At 47.1% G+C, this 22,068-nt stretch overlaps 1 protein-coding gene across 2 annotated transcripts; it reads left to right on the top strand.

Annotated features, from left to right (window-relative positions):
* Positions 1-5,141: 5,141 nt before the first annotated feature.
* NGB (neuroglobin) lies at positions 5,142-20,049 on the top strand. Of its 2 annotated transcripts, XM_075065582.1 has the most exons (7): positions 5,142-5,225; positions 6,060-6,154; positions 12,208-13,219; positions 13,294-13,401; positions 14,947-15,058; positions 16,412-16,531; positions 18,000-20,049. In XM_075065582.1, exons 4-7 carry the CDS (start codon positions 13,298-13,300, stop codon positions 18,144-18,146), a joined length of 483 nt encoding a protein of 160 aa, XP_074921683.1. In that variant the 5' UTR covers positions 5,142-5,225; positions 6,060-6,154; positions 12,208-13,219; positions 13,294-13,297; the 3' UTR covers positions 18,147-20,049. The 2 variants fall into 2 exon arrangements, with proteins under 2 accessions (XP_074921683.1, XP_032657775.1); XM_032801884.2 differs by lacking the exon at positions 6,060-6,154.
* The last annotated feature ends 2,019 nt before the right edge of the window (positions 20,050-22,068 follow it).

Genomic DNA, 22,068 nt, shown 5'->3' with positions numbered 1-22,068 from the left:
AAGTTTTAATCTTGTTTGCTGAGGAGACTGAAATAAAAACCCACAACAACTGCTCCTGATGGAAACTACCTTCCCTGGACTCTGGGGGAAGGTTCCAGGCAGAATTCCCCCAGGAAGGGCGCTGGCTCAGCAAGAGCAAGCCAGGGTCCAGCCGGAAGAAGGCACTAGAGGCATATACAAAAATAAAATCAACTCCCTGCTCCTACACACTCTACTCCCATTTTGTGGGAAGACAGTCATCCTTGAACTCCAAGGGATTGCTGACCACTCCCTTGTTTATACGTCCAAGGATCACATTTCCATTTTTGACACAGCAAAAGAAGAGTTGTCTGTCTGCTATCATCCCTAAGTCCTTTGCACAGTCACTGCTTTCCAGGATACATTCCCCCATTCTGTAGGTAAACCCTGCATTCTTTATTCCTAGATGTTCCTAGATGTTTTTTTTTGTTTTGTTTCAGTGGGCCCAGTCTACCACGATATCCAGATCACTATATGACTGCCTTGTCCTCCTCATTATTTACCACTCCATCAATTTTGATGTCATCCACAAAGTTATCAGCACTGATTTTATATTTACTCACAGATCATTGATAAAAAAATATTGAATTTCATCAAGCCTAGAACCCCGCTACAACCTCCCCACCCATTGACAATTACTTAACAAGATCTGTCAGTTCTTAATCCATTTAACTTTATTAATTTTATGTAGTGGTCATTTTTTTTCATCAGAATATAGCCTTGTACTAAATCAAAAGCCTTACAAAAATATGTCTATTACATCTACGTAGTTATCTTTATCAATCAAATTTGTGATTATATCAAAAAAATGAAATCAGGTTTGTTTGACAAGACCTATACATCACAGTTCAGGGCAACTGAACCTGTGTTTCCCCCTTGTAGTCCATCAAGTGCATCCACTCTTAGGCTTCTGGCTCCCCAACTGTCACCTCTCTTGGCCAGAGACATAGACTTTAAGGTCAGACGGGACCATCTAGACTTGACTTCTTGCACATTGCATGACACAGATCCTCACCCGCCCATTCCTTTAATAGACTCTTAACCTCTGGCTAAATTGCTGAAGTTCTCAAATCATGGTTTAAAGCAGGGGTGGGCAAACTACAGCCTGCAGGCCAGATCTGGCCTGTCAGGGCTTTGGATCTGGCCTGCGGATTACCACCCCTTGGCACCGCGGGCCCCACGCTGCTCCCGGAAGCAACCGGCACCACGTCCCTGGGGCAGGGTGGTTGGGTGGGGGGCAGAGGGCTCTGTGTGCTGCCCTTGCCTGCAGGCACCCCCCTCCCTCAGCTCCTATTGGCCAATGGGAGTTTCAGGGGAGGTACCCACAGGCAAGGGCAGCGTGCAGAGCCCTCTGCCCCCCCCCCTTCCCCCAGGGCTGTAGGGACGTGGTGCCAGCCGCTTCCGGGAGTAGTGCAGGGGCAGGGCAGGGAGGAAGCCTGTCTTAGCCCTGCTGCACACTACTGCCACCCCGTAGCCACTGCAGCTAAGTGACACCAGGCTGGAGCCCGCACCCCAATCCCCTCCTGCACCCCACACCCCCAAGCCCTTGCCCTGAGTCCCCTGCTGCATCCCTTCTGCCCACCCAGCCCCCTGTCCTGAACTCCCTTGTACTTTCTGCACCCCAACCCCCTGCTCTGTGCACCCTCGCTCACCCCACACCCCTCCCTGCACTCCAGACCCCCTGTCCTGAGCTCCCTTGTACACTCCGCACCCCTCCTGCACCCCAACCCCCTGCCATGAGTGCCCTCCCTCACCCCACACCCCACACCCCTCCCTGCACTCCAGACCCCTGCCCTGAGCTCCATCATACACCCCACATCCCTCCTGTGCCCCAACCCCTTGCCCTGAGCCCCTTCCTGAACACTGCACCCCCTCCCACACCCCGCACTCCCTCCCGCACCCCAACTCTGTGCCCCAGCCCTACATTCATGGCCCTGCATGCAATTTTCTACCTAGATGTGGCCCTTGGGCCAGAAAGTTTGCCCACCTCTGGTTTAAAGACTTCAAGTTACAGAGAATCCACCATTTATGCTAGTTTAAATCTGCAAGTGATCCGTGTCCCGTGCTGCAGAGGAAGGCGAAAACCCCCAGGGTCTCTGCCAGTCTGACCCAGAGGAAAATTCCTTCCTGACCCCAAGTATGGTGATCAGTTAGACCCTGAGCATGTGGGCAAGACCCACCAGACAGATACCTGGGAAAGAATTCTCTGTAGTAACTCAGATCCCTCCCCAGCTAATGTCTCATCTCCAACAGTTGGAGATATTTGCTGCTAGCAGTCGCAGATAGGCTAAATGCGATTGTAGGCAGTCTCATCATACCATCCCCTCCATAAATTTATCAAGCTCAATCTTGAAGTCAGTTAGTTTTTTTGCCCCCCACTGCTGCCCTTGGAAAGCTATTCCAGAATTTCACTCTGATGGTTGGAAACCTTCTTCTAATTTCAAGGCTAAATTTGTTGATGGCCAATTTATATCCTACACTATGAAATCCCCAGTAAATCCAACTGCCTCAGCAGGCCAGTTTTGCTTTTCTCTTCAGACTATAAACAGCATAATCGCCACAGTTCAGTTACCACACAGTGCTTTCTAAGCAAGCACATTTATTCTTAAGATGAAAGCACTACAGAGTAAATATTCAAAACAATAAAAGAAGCTACACATGTTTTAACAAGCTTACCAGAGGTCACCCAAACTCCAACAAGGGCTCTGGCAGTGAACAGACCTTCAAATCTCTCAAAGTTATTTATTTTATTTTATTTTATTTTTTATTTTTGTAGCTACAAGTTCATAGTTACCTTGGCTCAGAACAAGCACAGCCATGAATCTGAGTTACTCTTTTATCCAGTTTTGGTGTTTGATCTTGAGGCAAAGGTTCAAAAGGATGCGTCTGGATGTGGGCAATTTGAATTTCTCTCCTTCCAAGTATTTCTTATAAAATCCACTCAACTAAAAGTTCAATCTTGTTTTAAAAGACTCTGTTGAAGTTTGCAACACTTCCCAGGATTTACTTTAGTCCTTTTCTCCCTTATAGAAGTTATTTACAATGCCACAATTATACTTTTTTAAAACAATATATTCCTAAGATACTTAAGGTAATTTAGTAAGATTTGTTCAGGAAATTGCCATATCTATCACACTATTTTCCATAAACCATGCTGGCTGGCATTAATTATGTTCTCATTCTTTTAATTCTTTATTAGTTGAATCTCATATCAACTCTTCCATTGTTTTGTGCAGGACTGATATCAGGCTAACCAGCCTATAACTACCTAGGTCATTCTGTTTGCTCTTTTTGAATATTAGCACATTGACACTTCCAGTCCTCTGGAATTTCCTCAGTATGCCAAGATTTATTAAAAATTAGTGTAAGATGAACAGAGATCTCCTCAGCCAACTCTTCTAGGACTCTTAGGTGCAAGTTATCTGGTTCTGCTAAATTAGAAATATTTATCCCTAGCAGATGCTGTTTAACATTTTTCTTAGTTACCAATGGACTTCATACTCATATGATAAGAGTGCATCGTCCTGCTTCTTTCCAAAAGCAGAACATAAATATGTTTTGAACTCTGTCTTTTGTTTCTGGAGTTTAGGGACGTCTCTTCCCACGAAGTAGCAGCATGTAGTTCTTGTTGGAGCCAGGAACTGAGGTGGCTGAACCAGGCAAAGTGAAAAAGTACTCAAACAGTGAAGGGGAAACCCTGTACCTAGAAGTAATACTCAGGGTTGAATTCAGAAAACAAATAGCCTAGCACTGAAGCAAAGGGGTTGCTATATTGACATAGCTCTACAGTAGAGGAATGGATGCTGTCAGTCACATAAGATCTGTTTGATAGGTGGAGCAAAGCCAGTCTCCTGAAATGCAATTGAAATATGTTAGGTGATTGAGGGAGATGCCTTGGCAGCAATAAGAAGAAAGGATGAGGATAGAGACTGAACTTGGATTAGAAAAAGGATGATCTATGAGCAGGGCCAGCTCCAGGCCCCAGCACGCCAAGTGCGTGCTTGGGGCGGCATGCCGTGGGGAGCGCTCTGCCGGTTGCTGGGAGGGCGGCAGGCGGCTCTGGTGGACCTCCTGCAGACGTGCCTGCAGAGGGTCCACTGGTCCCGAGGCTCCAGTGGAGTATTCGCAGGCATGCCTACGGGAGGTCCACTGAAGCCACGGGACCAGCGAGCAGCAGAGCGCCCACTGCGGTGTACCGCTGTGCTTGGGGCAGCGAAATGGCTAGAGCCGGCCCTGTCTATGAGCATTTCAAAGAAAGGTTGTATCAGTGCTTCTGAAATGAGTAAAAGATAGAAGAGAAACTACTGAGGAAGCTCCTTTGGGAAGTGCATGAGAAAAGAAAATTCTCCTCAAGCTTTTTTCTGAGTGAGAAATAATTGGGTTGGGCCAATGGGTGATGAAAGAAATTAAGTGCCAAATTGAGCCCTGATGGAAGCAGCTGGAATCCCTGTGAGTTGGGATTGTTTCTGATTTGAGGTAGGGAGGCTTAAAAAACCATGGTTGTAGTTACTTTATCAAAGGCCATGCTCTGATAGCAGGGGCAGAGATCATTGATTATGACTGCGATAGAGCATAGGACTGAGGCATGAGATGAATAATGATGTTAAGGTTTGTGTATCTGGAGTCTAGAGATAATGCTGAACTGGTCAGATAGCTGCCTTTCCAGTGCCTGAAGAAACTAACAGCTTTACACTCAGTCCCCTTTGGATTCTCTGGCTGGGTCATGTGATGTCATCCTTGGATTTTCTCAGCTGTTTGTTTATATAAACTTCTCTTCTCATCGGAGCTCTGTGAGAAGAATCCCTGGCTATTTAGCAGCAAAAGAGTCTATGGACCCTTTTCTTTTTTGCTCTGATTTTAATCTCCTGCTGTGGCTCAACTCTTCAATGTCATCATCACTGCCCTGTGTCTCCCCACAGGCACGATGGCAGGCAAAGAACACTGCAGCTGTTGCCCTTACCATTCACGTGCAAGATTATTCCCCGCTACATCTCTTTGCCTTCTTGTTATGCAACTGGCTTTGTGATTTGGCCTTGCCTACTGAGCCGTGCCTGGGGGGGAGCAGGGATGAGTCGTAGGAACATTTCATATGCTCTCTTGCCACCTGAGGATGTGGGGAAAAGGGAGGGCAGCTGTCATAGTGCTCAGCTACAATAGAGAGACCGGGAAGAAAGGGGGTGAACCTAGCCCAGGAGTCAGGCACTAAGGTGAGCTGAGAGCCTGGAAAAGTGTGATCAGAACTGCATTATTCATGAGGACCTGCAGATGTTGAATTTGAAATGAGAAATAGTCTGGAGGGGGATTGTTTAAATTACTTGAAAATTGCCTCTACAAAGATGAAAACTAAGTGTCACAGCATAATGGGCAAAGTGGAGTCAGATCCAGGCCCTCGATGGGGGGAGAGGATGGTTTGGTGCCTGAGCACAGGACTGGAAGTCAGGATTTACTGGGGTTATTCCTAGTTCTTCCATAGTCTTTAGTGTGTGACTGTGAGCAGGTCACTTTTGTGCCTCAGTTTCCCCTTCTGGTAAACATAGATGAATCTTCACATGAGGGGTTGTTAGTGTTTATAAAGCAATTTGAGATGCTTGGGTTGAAGGGGCTGAAAAGATGATGATTAGTCTAAAGGAATGGATTACTGTTAGATTGCTTTTGTCTGAAGCACAAAACAGGCCTGCAGAGCGCAGTGTCCATCTGCCTGCCTGATGGAGGTCAGTGAGACTGACTGGAAATTCCCCTTGCCTAATTATGGTATAAACTGGTGTCTGTGATGGATCTGTTCTCTCCCAGAACCTCTGCCCTACCCCACTTGATACATTGCAGAAACCTGAGAGGATTTTACAGCAGGACTGAGCCCTAAGACAATAGAAATGAAGCCAAGGGGTTTGGGTGACATCACAGTAGGCACAAAGACCGTGGAAGCCTGCGGAGTGCGCCTGACCTCTTTGATGGTTCCCTTGGTGGTTTGACGTGCTTGAAGGCTCTCTAAAGATTTGAACAAGCAATACGTTTTTGTTTTTTGATTATAAACTCCCCTGCAGATCCTCCGTGTGGTGACAGCACCTCCAGTGCCGTGGTAGCAAGGAACTCCTCTGATGGTAGAATAGCTACAAGGGAGAGGCTGCTTTGTATGCAGGTGAGACCAGTGCCATGTGAAACTCCTCCTGAGACCTCACTGCTGGCAATTGCATGAGCATGTGTCATCTACGAGTTTCAAATGTTCTCTACTCTTGAGCTCTCCCCATCTCCCACCTCCCCTGAAAATTCATATCTTTCTGAGCTGGGGGCTTGGTAGAAATAAGCAGTTGCCAAAGAAAAAGTGTTTGCTTTTGAATTAAAACTGGAAGTAGTAGTGCTGGTTAAAGGTGCCAAAGTAACAGTGCTGGAGGCTGGTGTTTCTGCTATAGCATGAACAGTGGCAGGGCACTGGAACAATTTCTATAGTAGGGGTGCTGAGGGCCATTGAACCAAACTGTAAATCCTGTATATGATGGGAAACCACTTCAACCCAGGGGGTGTGGCAGCACCGTTAGTTCCAGCTCCTCTGTGGCAAGGGAAACTGCCCCTTTGAGTCTCTGTCCTGGCCTGGAGGGACCATCACTAGGGGAGGGATGGGAGTTAATTCTCCAGACCCCATTCAGGCAGTGGTCTCTGTGCTGAACCTTCCACCAAGGGACCTAATTAGTGTCAACTGTCATGGTGGTTTTCCACTAGGACTGTCCTGAGCCCTGCCCTTCATGTCAGTTGGCAAACATGTAAGAGACGGTGCTGATTGAGCTCCGTGGCTTATTCAGAGATATCAGTAACTTGGCTGTTCTAATTTTGTTTTGTCTGTGTGTGTGGAACATGGAACTTGAAGTGGCCGCCTAGGTCATAAAGTCCAGACCTCTGCTTTTGCAGGCAAACTTTCTCATGATCTCATTCACAAATTTATCAAGCCCCATCTAAAAACTACTGTTTGCCCCCACGACTCTGATTGGGAGGTTATTCCAGAACCTCACTCCTCTGATAGTTCAAAATCTCCTTCTAATTTCCAGCCTCAATTTATTTGTGGCCAAGCTATGCCCATAAAACTGCTCTGTGTGACTATGGTGAGATTATGGGCAAGTCACCTGGCTTCCCGTTACAATCAAGGCCTTGTTTCTATTGCTTAGGATGTTTCTTCCACAAAGAGCACTTGATGAATCTGTATTTGTTTATCAGCCCGGGAAGGAAATGGCCACATCTTCAGAAGGGAGCTTCCCTGAAATGACCCCTTCCTATGGTCCTGGGGATTGTGCCTCAGATCTTAAAGAAACTTCAGCAAAGCAATCAGCAGTGTTCCTGTGTCTCTCCTGTCTTTCTCCTACAACATCTCCAAATTCCAGCCCCTTTTCATTCTCCCTGTTCCAGATCATATTGAGGACCTGATCATCTCTTGCATTGACACTTGTAACCTCCTTTTCTTTTGCTTCTCTTTCTCTCTCTCCCCCTGCCCCCACCTTTCAGTCTATCCAAAATAGTGCTGAGAAAATAATCAACTTAGATGCTCTAACTACCTCTTTCCCCGTTTCAAATCCCTCCATTGGCTTCATTTCTCCTTCTACAGCAACATCAACTTCTTGCTCTCTGCAAGATTCTCCCAACATAGCTCTTGCTTACAATTCTGTTATCATCTCTTGTTAGCAGGGGTCAGATGGATGTGGGGGAAAAGTGATGATACTTTCCCAGCCTTTGCCAACAATGCAAGCTCTATATACTCATGACATCAAAATGAAATGCCATTCATAGTACATTGTGCAGATTTTCATAATATAGAGAGCCCTGCTTCTTTCCTTTGTGCTTTGATCAACCAGGGAATAGTTAAGACTGTTAACATATACCTAGTTGTCATTAGGCTTCAGTGTTAACATCAATTGCAATAACATGGCATAACATGCCTCTCTCAGATCTGTTGCTTCAGGCTCCCTTCAGATTTGGACAGTGATTACTGCATTTGTTTACATTCATTTCAGATTTTGAAGGTTTCTTTTGCAATCATAAGGGCTGGAGAATTTAATTATTTTTTTAAAAAAAGAGCTCATTCTGCCCCACAACATGGCAGCCCTCAGGGAAAAGTACTCAGTATTGTCCACCCCAAGTGTTACTCCTGGCAGCATTCTGCACCACTGTGCATACACAGAATTTGTGTCCCTTGCAGATATCTTTGCTTCCTTTCAGAAAAACGGCTTTCTGACAGGGAAGCAAAGGGTAGCCACAGGAGCAGTCATGTGACCCTTCCCAGCAGTATGTTTTGGGTGTCCAGGGCAGACAGAGAGTTAAATCACTGTGGGGCAGGGGGTGGGAGTAGGGAAGACCCAGCTGGTGGCTTGTCATAAATAGATAGCTAAGGGTTAATGTTTCTTTCACCTGTAAAGGGTTAACAAAGAGAACCAAACACCTGACCAGAGGACCAATCAGGAAACCGGATTTTTCAAAGCTCAGGGGAGGGAATTTTTGGGGTCAGGTGTTTTTGTTGGTTCAGTCTATGAGAGGGGATTTTTTCTTTCCTTTCTATCTAAGTTAATACTTCAGTTCTCAAAGTTGTTAGTAAAAAGGTAAAAGAACAGTTAACTGTTCATGTGTGTAGTTGTGGAATGTTTAATGTATCTCTTTTGAATAAGCTGTTATTCATATCTTTTCTTTTAAGCAATACCGCTGTTATTGTACTGATGCAGAGAGTATGTTCGTGTCTTTTTTTTTATAATAAGTTTTTTTAAGACTTGTTTGAGTTTTCTCTTGGGTAGGCTAAGGAAGAGGGGAGGGAATTATTTGTGTTGATTACCGGAGGGTGAATTGCGACCAGGGAATGGGATGGGGAGGGGAAGAAGATGGGAAGATTTCTGGTTTCTTGTATTGGGGGTGGTTTGTGAATGGCACCGCTAGAAGAGAACATGCTTCTTGGTATTGTTGATGTAGATGCAGTCAGTAAACTTCGGTGCGAAGAGGAGGTGGGAGAGAGGGGGAAGGGAAGTGGGTGTGGTTCCCTTAGTGGTAAGATCGAGGCTTCTGAGTCTTGGGGTTCCCCAGGGAAGGGTTTGGGGAGACCAGAGGGAGCCAAAACCCTGGAATTTTTGGTTGGTGGCAGCGAGATCAAATCTGAGCTTGTAATTAAGCTTAGAGGGGTTCATGCAAGCACCCAGATTTCTGGACGCTAAGGTCCAGATTTGGGAAAGATGCTTATGATATGGCTCCTACCCTTTGCTGGGCTCAGCTGCTAGTCCCAGATGGGCTGGGGAGGACAGGACTTCCTTTTCCTCTGCATGGCATCTGGGACCCAGTCAGACTCACCCCCAGATTTCTCCCCAGGCTGCAGGAAGCTGTGCAAACTCCTTATCCATTGCTCCTCAGCTGCAGTAGGAGTGATCACTTTATGGAGAGTTGCTCCCCTATCCACCCAACCCCCATGCATCCAGATTCCCTCATACCTAGACCCTCCTGCCAAGCTTCACCCCCACACACATATCCAGAACCACCCCGCCAAGCCCCACTTCCCCTTCACCTAGACCACCCCAACGAGCCACCCAGATTCCCATTCCACCGAGTCCCAATCTGCACCCAGATTGCCCCACACAGAACCCTTTCAACCTGGATCCCCCCACACTAAGCCCCTCCACACTTGGATCCTGCTGAGCTGAGCCTGCCTGCCCACATGTGGCACATCTGGCATGGAGGGACAAGGCCCTGGGGTGTTTCTGAGGCAGGCTTGGTCCTTGCACTGTGTCAGAGTTGGGTGCAGCCTCACTGCTGAGTCCATGTCACAGGGAGAGAGCTGCAGAATGATCTCCTACCTCTGTGCAGCTAGTGACCTGTGCTCCCCAGTGCTATGCTGGAGACTCCACATTTATTTGACAAATAAAATTTGCCCGCAGAATTTTTATTTTTTTTGGTGCATAATTCCCTCAGGAGTAAAGTATTCAGAGATCCTGAGTCAGGCCCCCAAAGTCATAAGATTGACTTTAACCCTCCCCCCACCCCATTCATGATTTTAAGTTTGGTTCTTTTTATTCACCTTCTGAACCTTTACAGTGTACTTGGGTCACATTATCAGGCTTTTCTTTGCCACTATGAGGGTTAGATATTTACTCCTCCTCCCACTCCCTCCCAGATGAGATCTGGGATTCTCACATTCACTTGCCTACAGCGGGACTTTTGAGAAAATGCCAAATATTACAAGAGTTGTGATAACAGCAGTAAGAAGTTGGCAACATAAAATACCAGCTCATCAAGCTCCCATGAACCGGCTCTGACTGACGCATGCTTGTTGCTCTGCCCTACCCTCACACCCACTACTATCATCAGAGTGCCTGCAAAGTGCACCTTTATGTCAGCAGCCCCATCCCTGCCCCAGTGCATCTTGCATCCTCCTCTCTCTGCAACACTTGTATCAAACTTCCCATTTTTGGTTAACGCCAAGTGGTGTTTGTATCAATGTAAAAGACCCTCTGCACCAACCAGTGCTGCTTTCTCCTTCAGCTCCCCAAAGTGCATTGTTTTCTTGAATTAGTTTGTCTGATTAGATTGTCAGGTCCTTGCCCGGGCAAGACTAAGGTTCCCCTTGGCCCATGCAGAGCTGTGCACGTTGATGGCATGGAATCTGTTTTACCATCACAAATCTCAGTGGCTAAAGATCTGGGAGTCCAACTGGGACCCTTAAATCTTAGCAGCTAGGCCAGGGGTCTCAAACTTAAATCACCGTGAGGGCCACATGAGGACTAGTACATTGGCCCAAGGGCTGCATTACTGACATTTCCCCTCTGCCACCCTCGACCCTGGTCCCACTTACCCCTTCCATGAAGCCCTGCCCCTGCCCCAACCCTTCCCTGCCCCCATTCCTGAAATCCCTACCCCAACTCCGTCCCCTCTCTGCCCCCAGGGGGTGCAGGAAGCGTGTGGGGTGTGGCAGGGAGTTGGGATGAGAGGTCCGGCAGGGGATCGGGGTGCAGGAGGGGTGTGACAGGGGCTCAGGGCAGGCGGTTGGGGTGCAGGGTGCAGCAGGGGGTTCAGAGCAGGGGGTTGGGTGCAGCAGGCAGCTCAGGGATGGGGGTTGGGGTGCAGGGTGCAGCAGGGGGTCAGGGTGAAGGGTACGGCAGGGGGTCGGAGTGCAGCAGGGAGCTCAGGGCAGTGGGTTGAGATGCAGGAGGGGTGTGGCAGGGGGTCGGGGTGCAGGGTGTGGCAAGGGGCTCAGGGCAGGAGGTTCGACTGCAGGAGGAGTTTAGGGGACGGACTCTTTCCAGGCTGCTCCGGGAAGTGGCTAAAACATGCAGGAGCAGGGGCACAGTTGCTGTTGCTTCAGGCACCGCCCCCAGCATCTCCCATTGGCTGTGATTGGGGAACCACGGCCAATGGGAAATACTGGGGGCGGTGCCTGAAGCAACACACACACCCCTGTGCCTCTTGTACCCCAGGTTCCATCCGCTTCCCTGGGCAGTGCAGGCAGGCAGGGCATTGGTGAGCTCTGAGAATGTGCTCAGGTTTATGAAACATAAAGATAATTGTGACACCCACAGAAGATCTTACAACCTTAGGGCCAAATTCTAACTCCACTGAAGTCAAAGGTGTTACAGCAGCAGAGAACTAGTCCTTCAGAAGAGACAGTGAGAAGACAAGAATGATGGGATGGAAGTGAGGATGCAATATTGTGCTGTTTAACATATCCCCCTTCTAGGAACAAACGTTAATGTTCTTGAGGAATAATGTATCATCATTGGGTATGAACACTTACAGCCCATACTGAAGGTACTGGGCAGGCTTCCTGGCCTTCAGAATGTCATCTTCTCAAGATAAATCTCATTAATAACTGTGTGTTTGTAATTTCAGGGCAGACTGCAATGATTTTCAATGAGACACATGCTCCTGTGTCACTCAGGCACTTTTGAAAACCCAACCTGAAATGATTATTCTGCTATCTGTCCACTGTGTCTTTCTGTTGAGGGACTCCTTAACCCAGGTCTGCCAGATTGTTTCCTTTCTCTGCACTTGCCTCACTGCCATCTGAGTCACTAGGCCATTTTAAGAGAAGAGCTTTTACTTGGAGTATACTTTGAAGGCATCTGACAGAGCCGAAAAGTCTATGGTCCATTATTAAATGCTTTGCCCTATATAACTGGCTTCCTTTCCATTAAATTAAACTTGATTATGTTCCCTTTCTACATTTCAAATCTCGAGAAGCATCTACTAATGGATATATCAGGAGCCTGAGAGGGTTCTGGATGTCAATGAAAGTGACAGGAAGCAAGGGGCTACTGTAACCTTAAGAGCATCTCTGAAACTACCAGAAAGAAAGGGGATATTCAGAGGCAACAATGTCTAATGGTTAGAACAGAGCTAGGTGTTGCAAGAGCTGGATTCCAGTCTTGGAGCTGTCATTGATTTGCTATGTGACCTTGGCTAAGTTTCTTCCCTTCTGTGTCTCATACTTCATCTGGATAATAGAGCTGGTTGGAAAATTTCAACCAAAATGGGTTAAGTCATCTCTTATGTACTGAGGCTGAAAGTCTATGCTTGTTCTTTGTGTGTGTGGAAAATACAACAAAGTGCACAATATTTATTTATTTGTTGTGTAGCTTTAAAAAGATTGATGGAAGAGAGGGAAAGAAAGGTGACACTGTCTCTTTAAGAGAATCGGTGAACGTGTTGGTACTGGGAGCTGCTCTGCGAGACAGCCAGCTGGGAAAGTGCTGCTGATAAAGGGAAAGGAGCTAGCTTCAGCTCCAGATCCTTGCGCCTGATAGTGTGTGACAGGCGCAGAGACAGGGACCGAGTCAGGAGCACAGTTATCACTCAGCACAAAGGCTGGAGAGGGAGATACAGAGAAACGTGTGGTAACCAAACAGCAGGGGGCAATTAGAAAGCAACCAGTCCTTCATTCTCGTAGACACCAAGGAACAATATGGATCTTCCCCAAGGCACTCAGGTTTCATCTAATTGCTCAGAGAGAGGCTCTATCTAAACCCACCTGTGCTGCTTCCAGGCTGCAGGTGACAGGGCAGATAGGAGAAGAGTTCTTGCTCTATTTGTAAATCCCAGAGATGTGATCACAAAGTCTTGTGCACTCTGCAGGGAAGAGCATCCTTGGCCCTTAGGGAGTGAATGGTGTGTGTACATCTCTGCTCAAGGCACTGGTAGCCTTAGATACTTGGATTACTAGGAGATCAGTGCCACCTGTAACTCAGAGGGCAGAGTAAGTAGTGCAGTTACTTTCAGAAGAAGCGTAAGGTTTGCCTGGCTCTGTTCTTAACCTCCCTTTTTCTACAGTAAAATGGAGAGTGGAAGATTATCCAGCACACAACAGGCGCTGATCCGGGAGAGCTGGCAGAAAGTGAGTAGCAACCTCCTGCAGCATGGCATCGTCTTGTTTACCAGGTGAGTAACAGGCTGTTCTAGCAACAGGAGGCATCTATAGCAGGGTAACTCATCCAGATATGGAGTAAGCACCTGGGGCACTCGCTAGCCTGTTTCTTAACCATCCTCTCTCCCTGACCACCATCCCTGAATTAAACAGTGGGAGCTTTCCAATCACTGATCAGAAACACTTTCTTCTCCTTGGGAATGATTTATTTTTTCTGGCTTCATCTCCTTACTCCTTCTGTCCATTTGTTGTGATTTGTACCCTGGAGAGAACAGGATTATGAAGAAGCATGTTTGCATTTAAATCTAGAAGTTTGTTAAAAGGAGAATAGGGAGAATGTATGGGGTAGAAGACTGTGTATTTTTTGTGCCTTTGCAATGATAATCCTCATTTGTTAGCAGAAAAGATATTTCTGTTGTAAAGAGCTGCTCGCTCCTAGTGTATCTGCTCAACTCTGTGGAGTGTATCTAAGTGGCTTCCTAATTGTTTGTGACACTGCAGTCTTCAGACACAGATAGAGACCTGGCCACTGGGGAGAGGATCAACTAATTCCAGGTTCAATCCCAGCACAGAGGAAAAGGTGCGTGGGAGAGAACAGCTGAAAATCCAACTCCCTGCCTCTTCAAGCAAATGAGCCCCTAAATTAGCGGCTAGAGGAATGGAGGGAGATAGAAAAATACCTGAAAATTCCTTTAAAATCATGGATCTAAGTTTGTGACGAGCTCCCAGCTTCTTCACAGCCTGTGCAGAATGGAGTGTTGCATCTGGGAAAAAAAACAGGGCCCAACAGAACAGAAGAGAGAAGCTATCTAAGGGGATGTTTAAAAGTTTTGTGAAAGGGGGGGCGGTTGTTGCAGCTGAATGTAAAGATGAGGTCGATTGTAGGAGATTAGGGAGAAAGCAAATTGGCCATTGTGTGTATATCTGTGTGAATTGCCATACAACAGAGTCCCAGGAATGGCATTAATCCATTGCATCTTCCTGACCTCTTGTGCATTTCACCAGTATGTGAATTTTTCAGCTTAGAGTCCCTGTATAAGTTGGTGGAAGGAGCCTAAACAGGAAGCCAGTGATGGTCTGTGAGCTAGGGGTTGATATGACCCTGCTCACTAGGGTATCTGGCTGCAGCATTCTGGGCCTTCTTGAAGTTGGTCGAGTTGGGATTCAGGAAATTTATAAAATGGGGAATTGCAAGAGTTTAGATGGCAAACAGGCACAAATAAAGATTTCAACCAAGACAGGGTCAGGCTAAGGATGAATTCCAGCAATGGCTTGGAGCTAATGCTAGGGAACCATAAACCTACCAGTGAGGAATGGGAATTTGGACTAGAGTAACAGGATTTTTTGTAGCCAGAGATGATCTGAACTGTCCCAAATTATTAATCTTCCTTTCAGAACTCTATGCTTTTCACATGATTGGTGGTGAAGTCAGGTCACCCTTTGGGTAGTGCTGGTGGAGGCTGATGGATGGATTGGTAGGGAGGGGTCATCCTCTTGGTGAAGATGGAGTCACTTTATGAGGAATGTGAAAAGTCTCAACATTTCTCTTTCTGTTGCAGGTTGTTTGATCTGGACCCTGACCTGTTGCCCCTTTTCCAGTACAATTGCAAACAGTTCTCCAGCCCTCAGGAGTGCCTCTCATCACCTGAGTTCCTGGATCACATTAGGAAGGTAAGGGATGAAGACGCCGATGCGGTCAGTGATGCACAGTATAGAGCAAATTCCCTGAATGGGAAAAGCCCTGAGTAGCAAACTCTGCATTGGGGGGCTAGGTCTCTCTTACGTCCATTTGCCATGAAATGTCAGGCAACTCACTCCCTGAAATACAGACATTAGTGAAGTTTTGCCAGGGGCAAATCCCCATGTGTACAGCAATGAGGGCTGGGTGCCATGTGTCCTTACTCTCTCACTGCAGTTATTGATTCAATTAAAATCAAAGGCCTGGGTTCTTATTCTGAAATGTGCATGTGAATTTTGTGCTGCTTAGATGATGGACTGACCGCAGTAGAGGCTGAAGGTTCTCTAGTTACCTACACACAGAACAGGGACAGTACAAGAACTTAGATATCACAGTGATGGCATGATACAAAACCCTAGCTAGAGAGAGAGGCCATGGGCAAAGTTCCTGCTGTAACTAAAGAGCAGGCGTCACCAGCAATCTCCTCCTGAAGGTTCTCTTGCTGCAGCAGCAGAGCCGGAGAGCCCACAACCCCTTAAGTTACCTATCATGGGACCCATCATGCGGGACAGTGTTATACACATTCACCTCATCCTCAGACATGGAGGATAGAGATGGGGAAATAAAATATCTATATATCATCTTGGAGGATCCTGGTGTGTTTAATGCAGCATAGCAGAATCCCTTAATTCAGCGCTGAAATATAGTCACTTCAGGGGTGGAACGCTGCAGCTATTTAGTGACACACTACAGTGCTACACAATGGTTTGTGACAGGAAATGAAGAAAAATTCCATATTCTACTGAAACTGAAAGGAAAAATTAGGGAGGTAGAATGTAATTATCCAGGTTGGAATTTGACCAACACTTGCCAAAAGGGTCTTGGGAGCTGTAATGGTCACTTGTGATCACATCCTCAGCTTCAGGTCTCATCCAACAAGCTACATTTCCAGCATCACAGTGTCACAGAGAGAAGAGGGCCCCCTATTGAATCACCAACACCACTTGTTATACCACCTGCTGTCCTGCTTAGCTTGTGAGATCTGGTAGGATAACAGCCTCATAAGGTGAAATGATGTGGCCCTTGAGTTTGCCTTTGCCAGAAGGAGGAGATGATGTACACAGGTGGGGACGGCTGTGGAAAACACTGTTTTTCAATAGAATACAGGTTTCCATCAGGATCTGTGAAGTTCTGACCAAGCTCTTTAGTATAATGGAGCAGAACAGGCCTTCATTGTACAGCAGACTAAGAATGGCTCCATGGCTGATGATGAGAAGGCTGTTTGGAAATTTTGTTCCCAGCAGATGTTCTCTGCTAATTCTGTCCTCTCTGGATTTTCCCTGCAGGTGATGCTGGTGATAGATGCTGCTGTGACCCAGCTGGAGAACTTGTCCTCTCTGGAAGAATATCTCACCAACTTGGGCAAGAAACACCAGGCAGTTGGTGTGAAGGTGGATTCTTTCTCGGTGAGGCATCTTCTCTCTTCATGCTACTTCTGCCACAGCATTCTCCCAGCTTCACCAAAGGTGCCATCCTGATCCACCATGAATGGCAGTGCATGATTTCCTTATTGTGCCATGAAGCTGGGTTCTAGGACTTCTGCACATATGTTGCTGGGTTATTTAACTCTGTTGCTGGGCAAGAAAACCAGCAGCCCAACCCAGTCCCAGAATCTGAAGCACCTACAAGGTGACTGTTGGCGTGCTTAGGGGGAGCAATCCCACATGCCTACTCTTTAGGTGGATTTGCGCTAGCTTGAGTTGTATTCCCTGCTCTTTCTACCCCACATTCTAAGCTTGATGGGCAGATTCTTAGGGTGCCATTTGCAAGGGAATACAGCTACATCTCATGCTGCATTTGCCTGGCACAGGGTTATTGAACCTCAGCCCAGGACATTGCCAGATATGTGATCAGTTGTCCCAGCTCTCACTTTCCCTTCCTCTCCCAGATAGTGAGGCTACCCCATCCCTCATTTCAGACCCCAGCTTCCCCCCATCCTACCAATGAGCAGGAGCAGAAACCCTAGATAAATGACTTGCGATTATGGAAAGCATCAGACATGCTAACTTGAAGATACATCGGCTTCATTCCTTTACCTCTCCGAGTGTGATGTCTTGTGCCACTAGCCATAGCCCATGGCAGACTGAGCTAGAATTCCCATTACTTGGTGGATAATTCTCTCTCTCTAGGGTTTGTTTCTAGCAGCCTGGATGAGGGAGGTTTGTTCCATATCGGATCAGCTATTTATACGGTGTCACCTGGACTGCCATGTCAGTAAAGAGGTTGGGTTTGGGATGGTGTGCCATGTAGTGGAGACTTCCCAGGGTAGGATGGGCTCTGACTATCCAGTTTAGTCTGATACACTGTGTTCTTTACCTACTGCTGTAAATAGCTTCTGAGTATGCCTCAGTTTTGCCTACCTACTTTCAGATGTCATCACCAGCCTCCCCTGATGCTAACCTAGGGGAGAGTGCAGACTTTCTGCAGCTGGGAGCTAAAGTAGATTAATAATCTTGCCTAGAGTTTTACCCCCACTCCTTTCTGCCAAAAAGCTTCATTCAGCACTGGATTGTGCTCCCTTCAGAAAGGGAGCTATGAGGGAGATCAATTGAGAGCGCGAGGGAAGTGGGTACAAAGCAGCGTGGAGCAAGGGAAGTCGTGGGCTGATTCACTCCCCACCAAGAAGAGGTGGGTGGGCAGCTTGGAGACATTTTGGAAGATTGTAGGAGGATTAGAGAGATGGGGAGGAAGCAGGGGTGGGGACAGGGCACCTGGTGGGTAGGAGCTGGAAAAGCTGTGTTGTCCTGTTCTGGGCAGTGCAACAGGGAAGGCTCACAAAGGAGATGAAGAATAAATTCAGCAGGAGAAAAACTGACCTCATGGCTGTCCTGAGGTGTCTGACCTCTGATCCTGGTGCCTCTGTTTGGTTTGCAGGCAGTGGGAGAGTCCTTGCTGTTCATGCTGGAGAAATGCCTCGGTACTGCCTTCAGCCCGGACATACGAGAGGCTTGGACCAGGCTGTATGGTGCCGTGGTGAAAGCCATGAGCCGTGGCTGGGATGCACGTAAAGAGGGGGAATAGACCTAGCAAGTTTAGGCTCTGGCTTTCCTGTTCTGAACCCAGCAGCAGCTCCAAGGAGAGCGTTGACTCTCCCTTCCAACCACGCCCATTCCAGGGCCATCTCGGTAGCCCTCTCTGTCATGCTTTGATATTACCCACATCTCTGCCTCTGACGATGGTCAGTGTGATTCCCCCCTTAATTACAATGAGCTCTTGCATCCACTTCCAGGGGGCAGGGTAGAGCTGGGCTCAGCATGCAGAGATGGAATGAGCTTGTCACAAACTGAAGCTGCCTTCCCTCAAATTCCAATAAGTTTGTCTCTCCACCTAAATATTCTCCTGGAGTCACTGCAGGTTGGCTAATTCTTGCTCTTTATTCCCTCTGCATTTGCCCTAGAATAGATCCCAGGCCCATCCTCATGTAAGGTTAACCACAGCTGTGTGTATTTCCTAGGGAGAGGCTGAGCAGTGTAGCTTTTTGAAAGTGGAACTGGGTTAATCCTAGTGTCAGGCGGCTCTTACCAGGTCTGAGCTGCTAGCTGGCTGGATTTGGAGTGACTTGGCTGGTGATTTAACCTGAAAGCCAGCTGAAATGCAGCAGCTACCAGTGCTTTTCAAAATGTCTTCCCCTAAAGTAAATTACATAAAGTACAAATACAGACTTTTTGTATTAGAATTAAAGTGACAGATGCAGCTTTCTCCTGGGAGCAGCTTCCAAAAATCATCCTGATTCTTGGCCAAAGAGAATATAGCTGGAATTCTTCCCATTTACTGATCATTTAATATTTGTAGCTTCCTGGGCCCTTCGGGATAACTCCTACCCATCACTGAAATGCAGCCACTCCTGGGGTGGAATAAGATGCCTGATTAACAGCATACAACAATGCCGTGCCCCACTTTAGGACAGGAATTAAGTAAGAATCCAATATCCAATTGAAAATACGGGAGGAATGTTCAGGAGGTAGAATGTAATTACTTTAATTGGAATTTGACCTGAACCCTGGGAATAAGATCCTGACTCCTGTGAAAAGTATCGCATGGGATTTTAAATGGTCCCACGTGGCTAGGAACTCGGTTTTATGTCTTATCTGAGACATTCCTCCTCCAGAAGTACAGCGCACCCTGTTTGGGGCGTTGGTACTGCCTGAGGGAAGAGCACATCCTACTGAACGTCCAGCACTGCTTCCTACAGGACCTGGATTTTCCATGCAGATCTCCCATCCGAGCACGGACTAGCTACGACTCACTGTTCTGTTAATGTAACTGCTACCCAGTGCCCTTGTGACCCGCACCTTGTAACAAGAGCTCACATCTGTGGTTTTGGAGCAGCTCTATGCCAGTTGGCCAGTTAGAGAATCCTCAGTTGCATATTCTAGGGAGGGTAGTATGGGTGTCCTGGATATGAAATGCTCACTGAGTTCACTGCATCTCTGATGGCTGCAGCTTCCTTTTAGCCAAAGGGATCCTTGTCTTCTCTCCTTATAGGTTTTTGGGCTCCACTCTTCTTTCCCTCTTCTGCAGACTCTGACTATGGCACCAGATCTCCCCTCTTACTACTCTCTCTCTATGGAAGCCAAACTGGGTGGATGTGGTAGCTCTCCTCTAACCTGCAACTCCTGGCTAGTTAGGGCGGGGGAAGCTGGGCCTGGATCCAGGAGAACAGCGCTGGCTGTGCCTGTATATCCCATAGGTGCTCCCCTGTGGAATTTTGAAAGGTGGTCAGTGCATATCCAATACATTCTCTGCTGCTATAAACCTATGAGGTCAAAGACTTGTTTGTGCGTGCTGTGGCTGGGTGGGCAGCTGCATGTGCTGAATAGATGTATGTGGGTATGAACAACCCCTTGTCCAGCTTTCATAGCCCCTTAAGCTCACCTGCTCTCTGCCATGTTTTGTGTAATTCCTAAGAGAAATAAAGCAGCTGTCTGTGTATGCCTCCTAGCCCTGTCTGGACTGTGTTTAATAGGCAGTTGTATAGCAACAATGCTAGTATTAAATCACACCTGCCAGGGACTGATGCAAGGTGACCTGCAAAGGATTTTTTTTAAAATGAGTCTCTGCCTTTTTGGCTAATTTATGATTTCAGCATAAAAGACCTGAAAGGTTGAAAAAGAGGAGTGGGAGCGGGAGGGTTTTATTTTATTTGTGTATGACTCTTGGAGATAGTGCGAATGTCAAGTCTAGCCTTGCCTGGCTTTGCTGGAGGACTGCTCGGTGGCCTCACATGTCTATTGGCAACTTTTCCCCATGTCTCTTATTGGAAGGGGCAGGCTGTTGAATCTTTAACAAAAACGTCCTTTCTGTCCTTTCTACTAATGGCTCATTAACCGGTGATGTTAAATAGCCCCTAAAGGGATCAAAATGTTCTGAGCAGCAGACCAGTAATCTCTTCCCCTCTCAATTGTTCATCTTCTCTCACTTCCGTGATCATGCCATTGCGCTAATTCTCCTGTTGCTGTCAGCTGTGTCTGCACTGGGGAACAGAACCATTGCAAATTGAAGCAGTGGGATCGCCCTGCTGGAAGCACCTACTATGCAAAATATTCACGCTAGCTATGTTGCATCGGGTTAAGGAATACTGTGATTCTCCCCATCTCCCTTCTATACCATACCTAAGATAAACGCTAAAAAGGTTCTTTTTTCCTTTACAAGTCACCTCCTAGGGCTTGCATCATGCCTGACATCCAGGTAGATTCTACAGGTATTATACCCACTTGATTGTGGGGGAAACCGAGGCATGGATGTCTTGAAGCAAACCCAGGCCTGCAGGCTTCTAACCTCGTGCTTTGACCACTCTCTATGCACTTTGGAGAAAGGCTAAAGGAGTGTTCAGGATTGGAGAGTGCAGCAAAACAGCTCATGCGTCCTAGACCAGACAAGGGTCATCTCTGTGGCACACACTAGCAGTCTTGAGGGTGTTTTATGGCTTTCCTGTCAGGTTAACCCTATCTCATAGTAGCATTTTCCAGCCCATCAGTCACACCGATGCTCTAGCCAAAGAGGCTTTCTACCCTATTGTGCTATGCCTCCCATGGCCAAGCCTTGGCTATGTCATTTTGCATCAGGCTGCATTATGTAATTTTTCAGCCCCAGCTGTGAGAGAGTTTCACACGCAAATGACTGTAATCAGTGGTGTGGTTTCTCTGAGTGACTGAGTGCTCTGAAGTGCAGAATAACAGTGCCCTAAACAATCGTGTTAGTGTCGGATGACCCTTTCTGAGCTGCCTGTTCTGCTTAGAGAGAGAGAAGTGAGAGCTATCAGCCAAGACGTTGTGATTCCAAAACTGTGCAGAGAGGTCTCTTGCTCCTGCTCTAGGCCTCAACACCTACAACTAAATCTTTAATGCTAACCTTTTAAGTGGGAGGAGACTGGGGGGAAAGACATTTCTCTGGTGTCTCTCTCTCTCCCTCCAGAAATCATCCATTCTGCGATGAAACGCTTAAACAAAATAATTGCTGTTATTTAAGTGGGGCCTACAGTTCACGGGGTGGGGGTGGGAGAGGGAGAGGAACGGGAATGGGCTGTGAAATCAGTAGAGGGAGCCAGTGTTAACTAACTTGTAATGAGTGACTCCACAGCAACCCCAAAAGCTGTGTTAATTTCTTATTTCCTCTCCCCATGATCCCTGGGGAGGGATGAGGCAGTCAGAGATTGTCACCAACTTCCATGCTCCCCACTTGTGGTTTGCAAATAGTCCAGCCTGGTGACCTTTCCTTCCCACATCTTTTTTTCTTTTGGCAGGGGAACCCTAAGAGCTTCATTCTCATAATATCCACTACCCCACCTGCCCAAAGAATTCCTGATTCTACCTGTCCCCACCTGTCACTCGTGTCCTATCTGCCATCCCTGAAAACCTTCCGCAAAGCCACATCTACTTGCTCATGGGGATGGAGTCACTTGCATCAGATCCTCACACTACCACCAGGCTTTCCTTGCCCTATA

The sequence above is a fragment of the Chelonoidis abingdonii genome, chromosome 4 (assembly GCF_003597395.2).
Source record: "Chelonoidis abingdonii isolate Lonesome George chromosome 4, CheloAbing_2.0, whole genome shotgun sequence".
NCBI classification, from domain to species: domain Eukaryota; kingdom Metazoa; phylum Chordata; order Testudines; family Testudinidae; genus Chelonoidis; species Chelonoidis abingdonii.
The sequence above is the reverse complement of the archived record's forward strand: the minus strand, read 5'-3'. Positions and strand labels throughout refer to the sequence as shown.

Coding starts and splice junctions, on each gene's coding strand:
- NGB (XM_032801884.2), top strand. CDS start 13,298: ATGGAGAGTGGAAGATTATCCAGCACACAACAGGCGCTGATCCGGGAG. Junction 15,059..16,411: donor TCCTGGATCACATTAGGAAG/GTAAGGGATGAA, acceptor TTTTCCCTGCAG/GTGATGCTGGTGATAGATGC. Junction 16,532..17,999: donor TGAAGGTGGATTCTTTCTCG/GTGAGGCATCTT, acceptor TTTGGTTTGCAG/GCAGTGGGAGAGTCCTTGCT.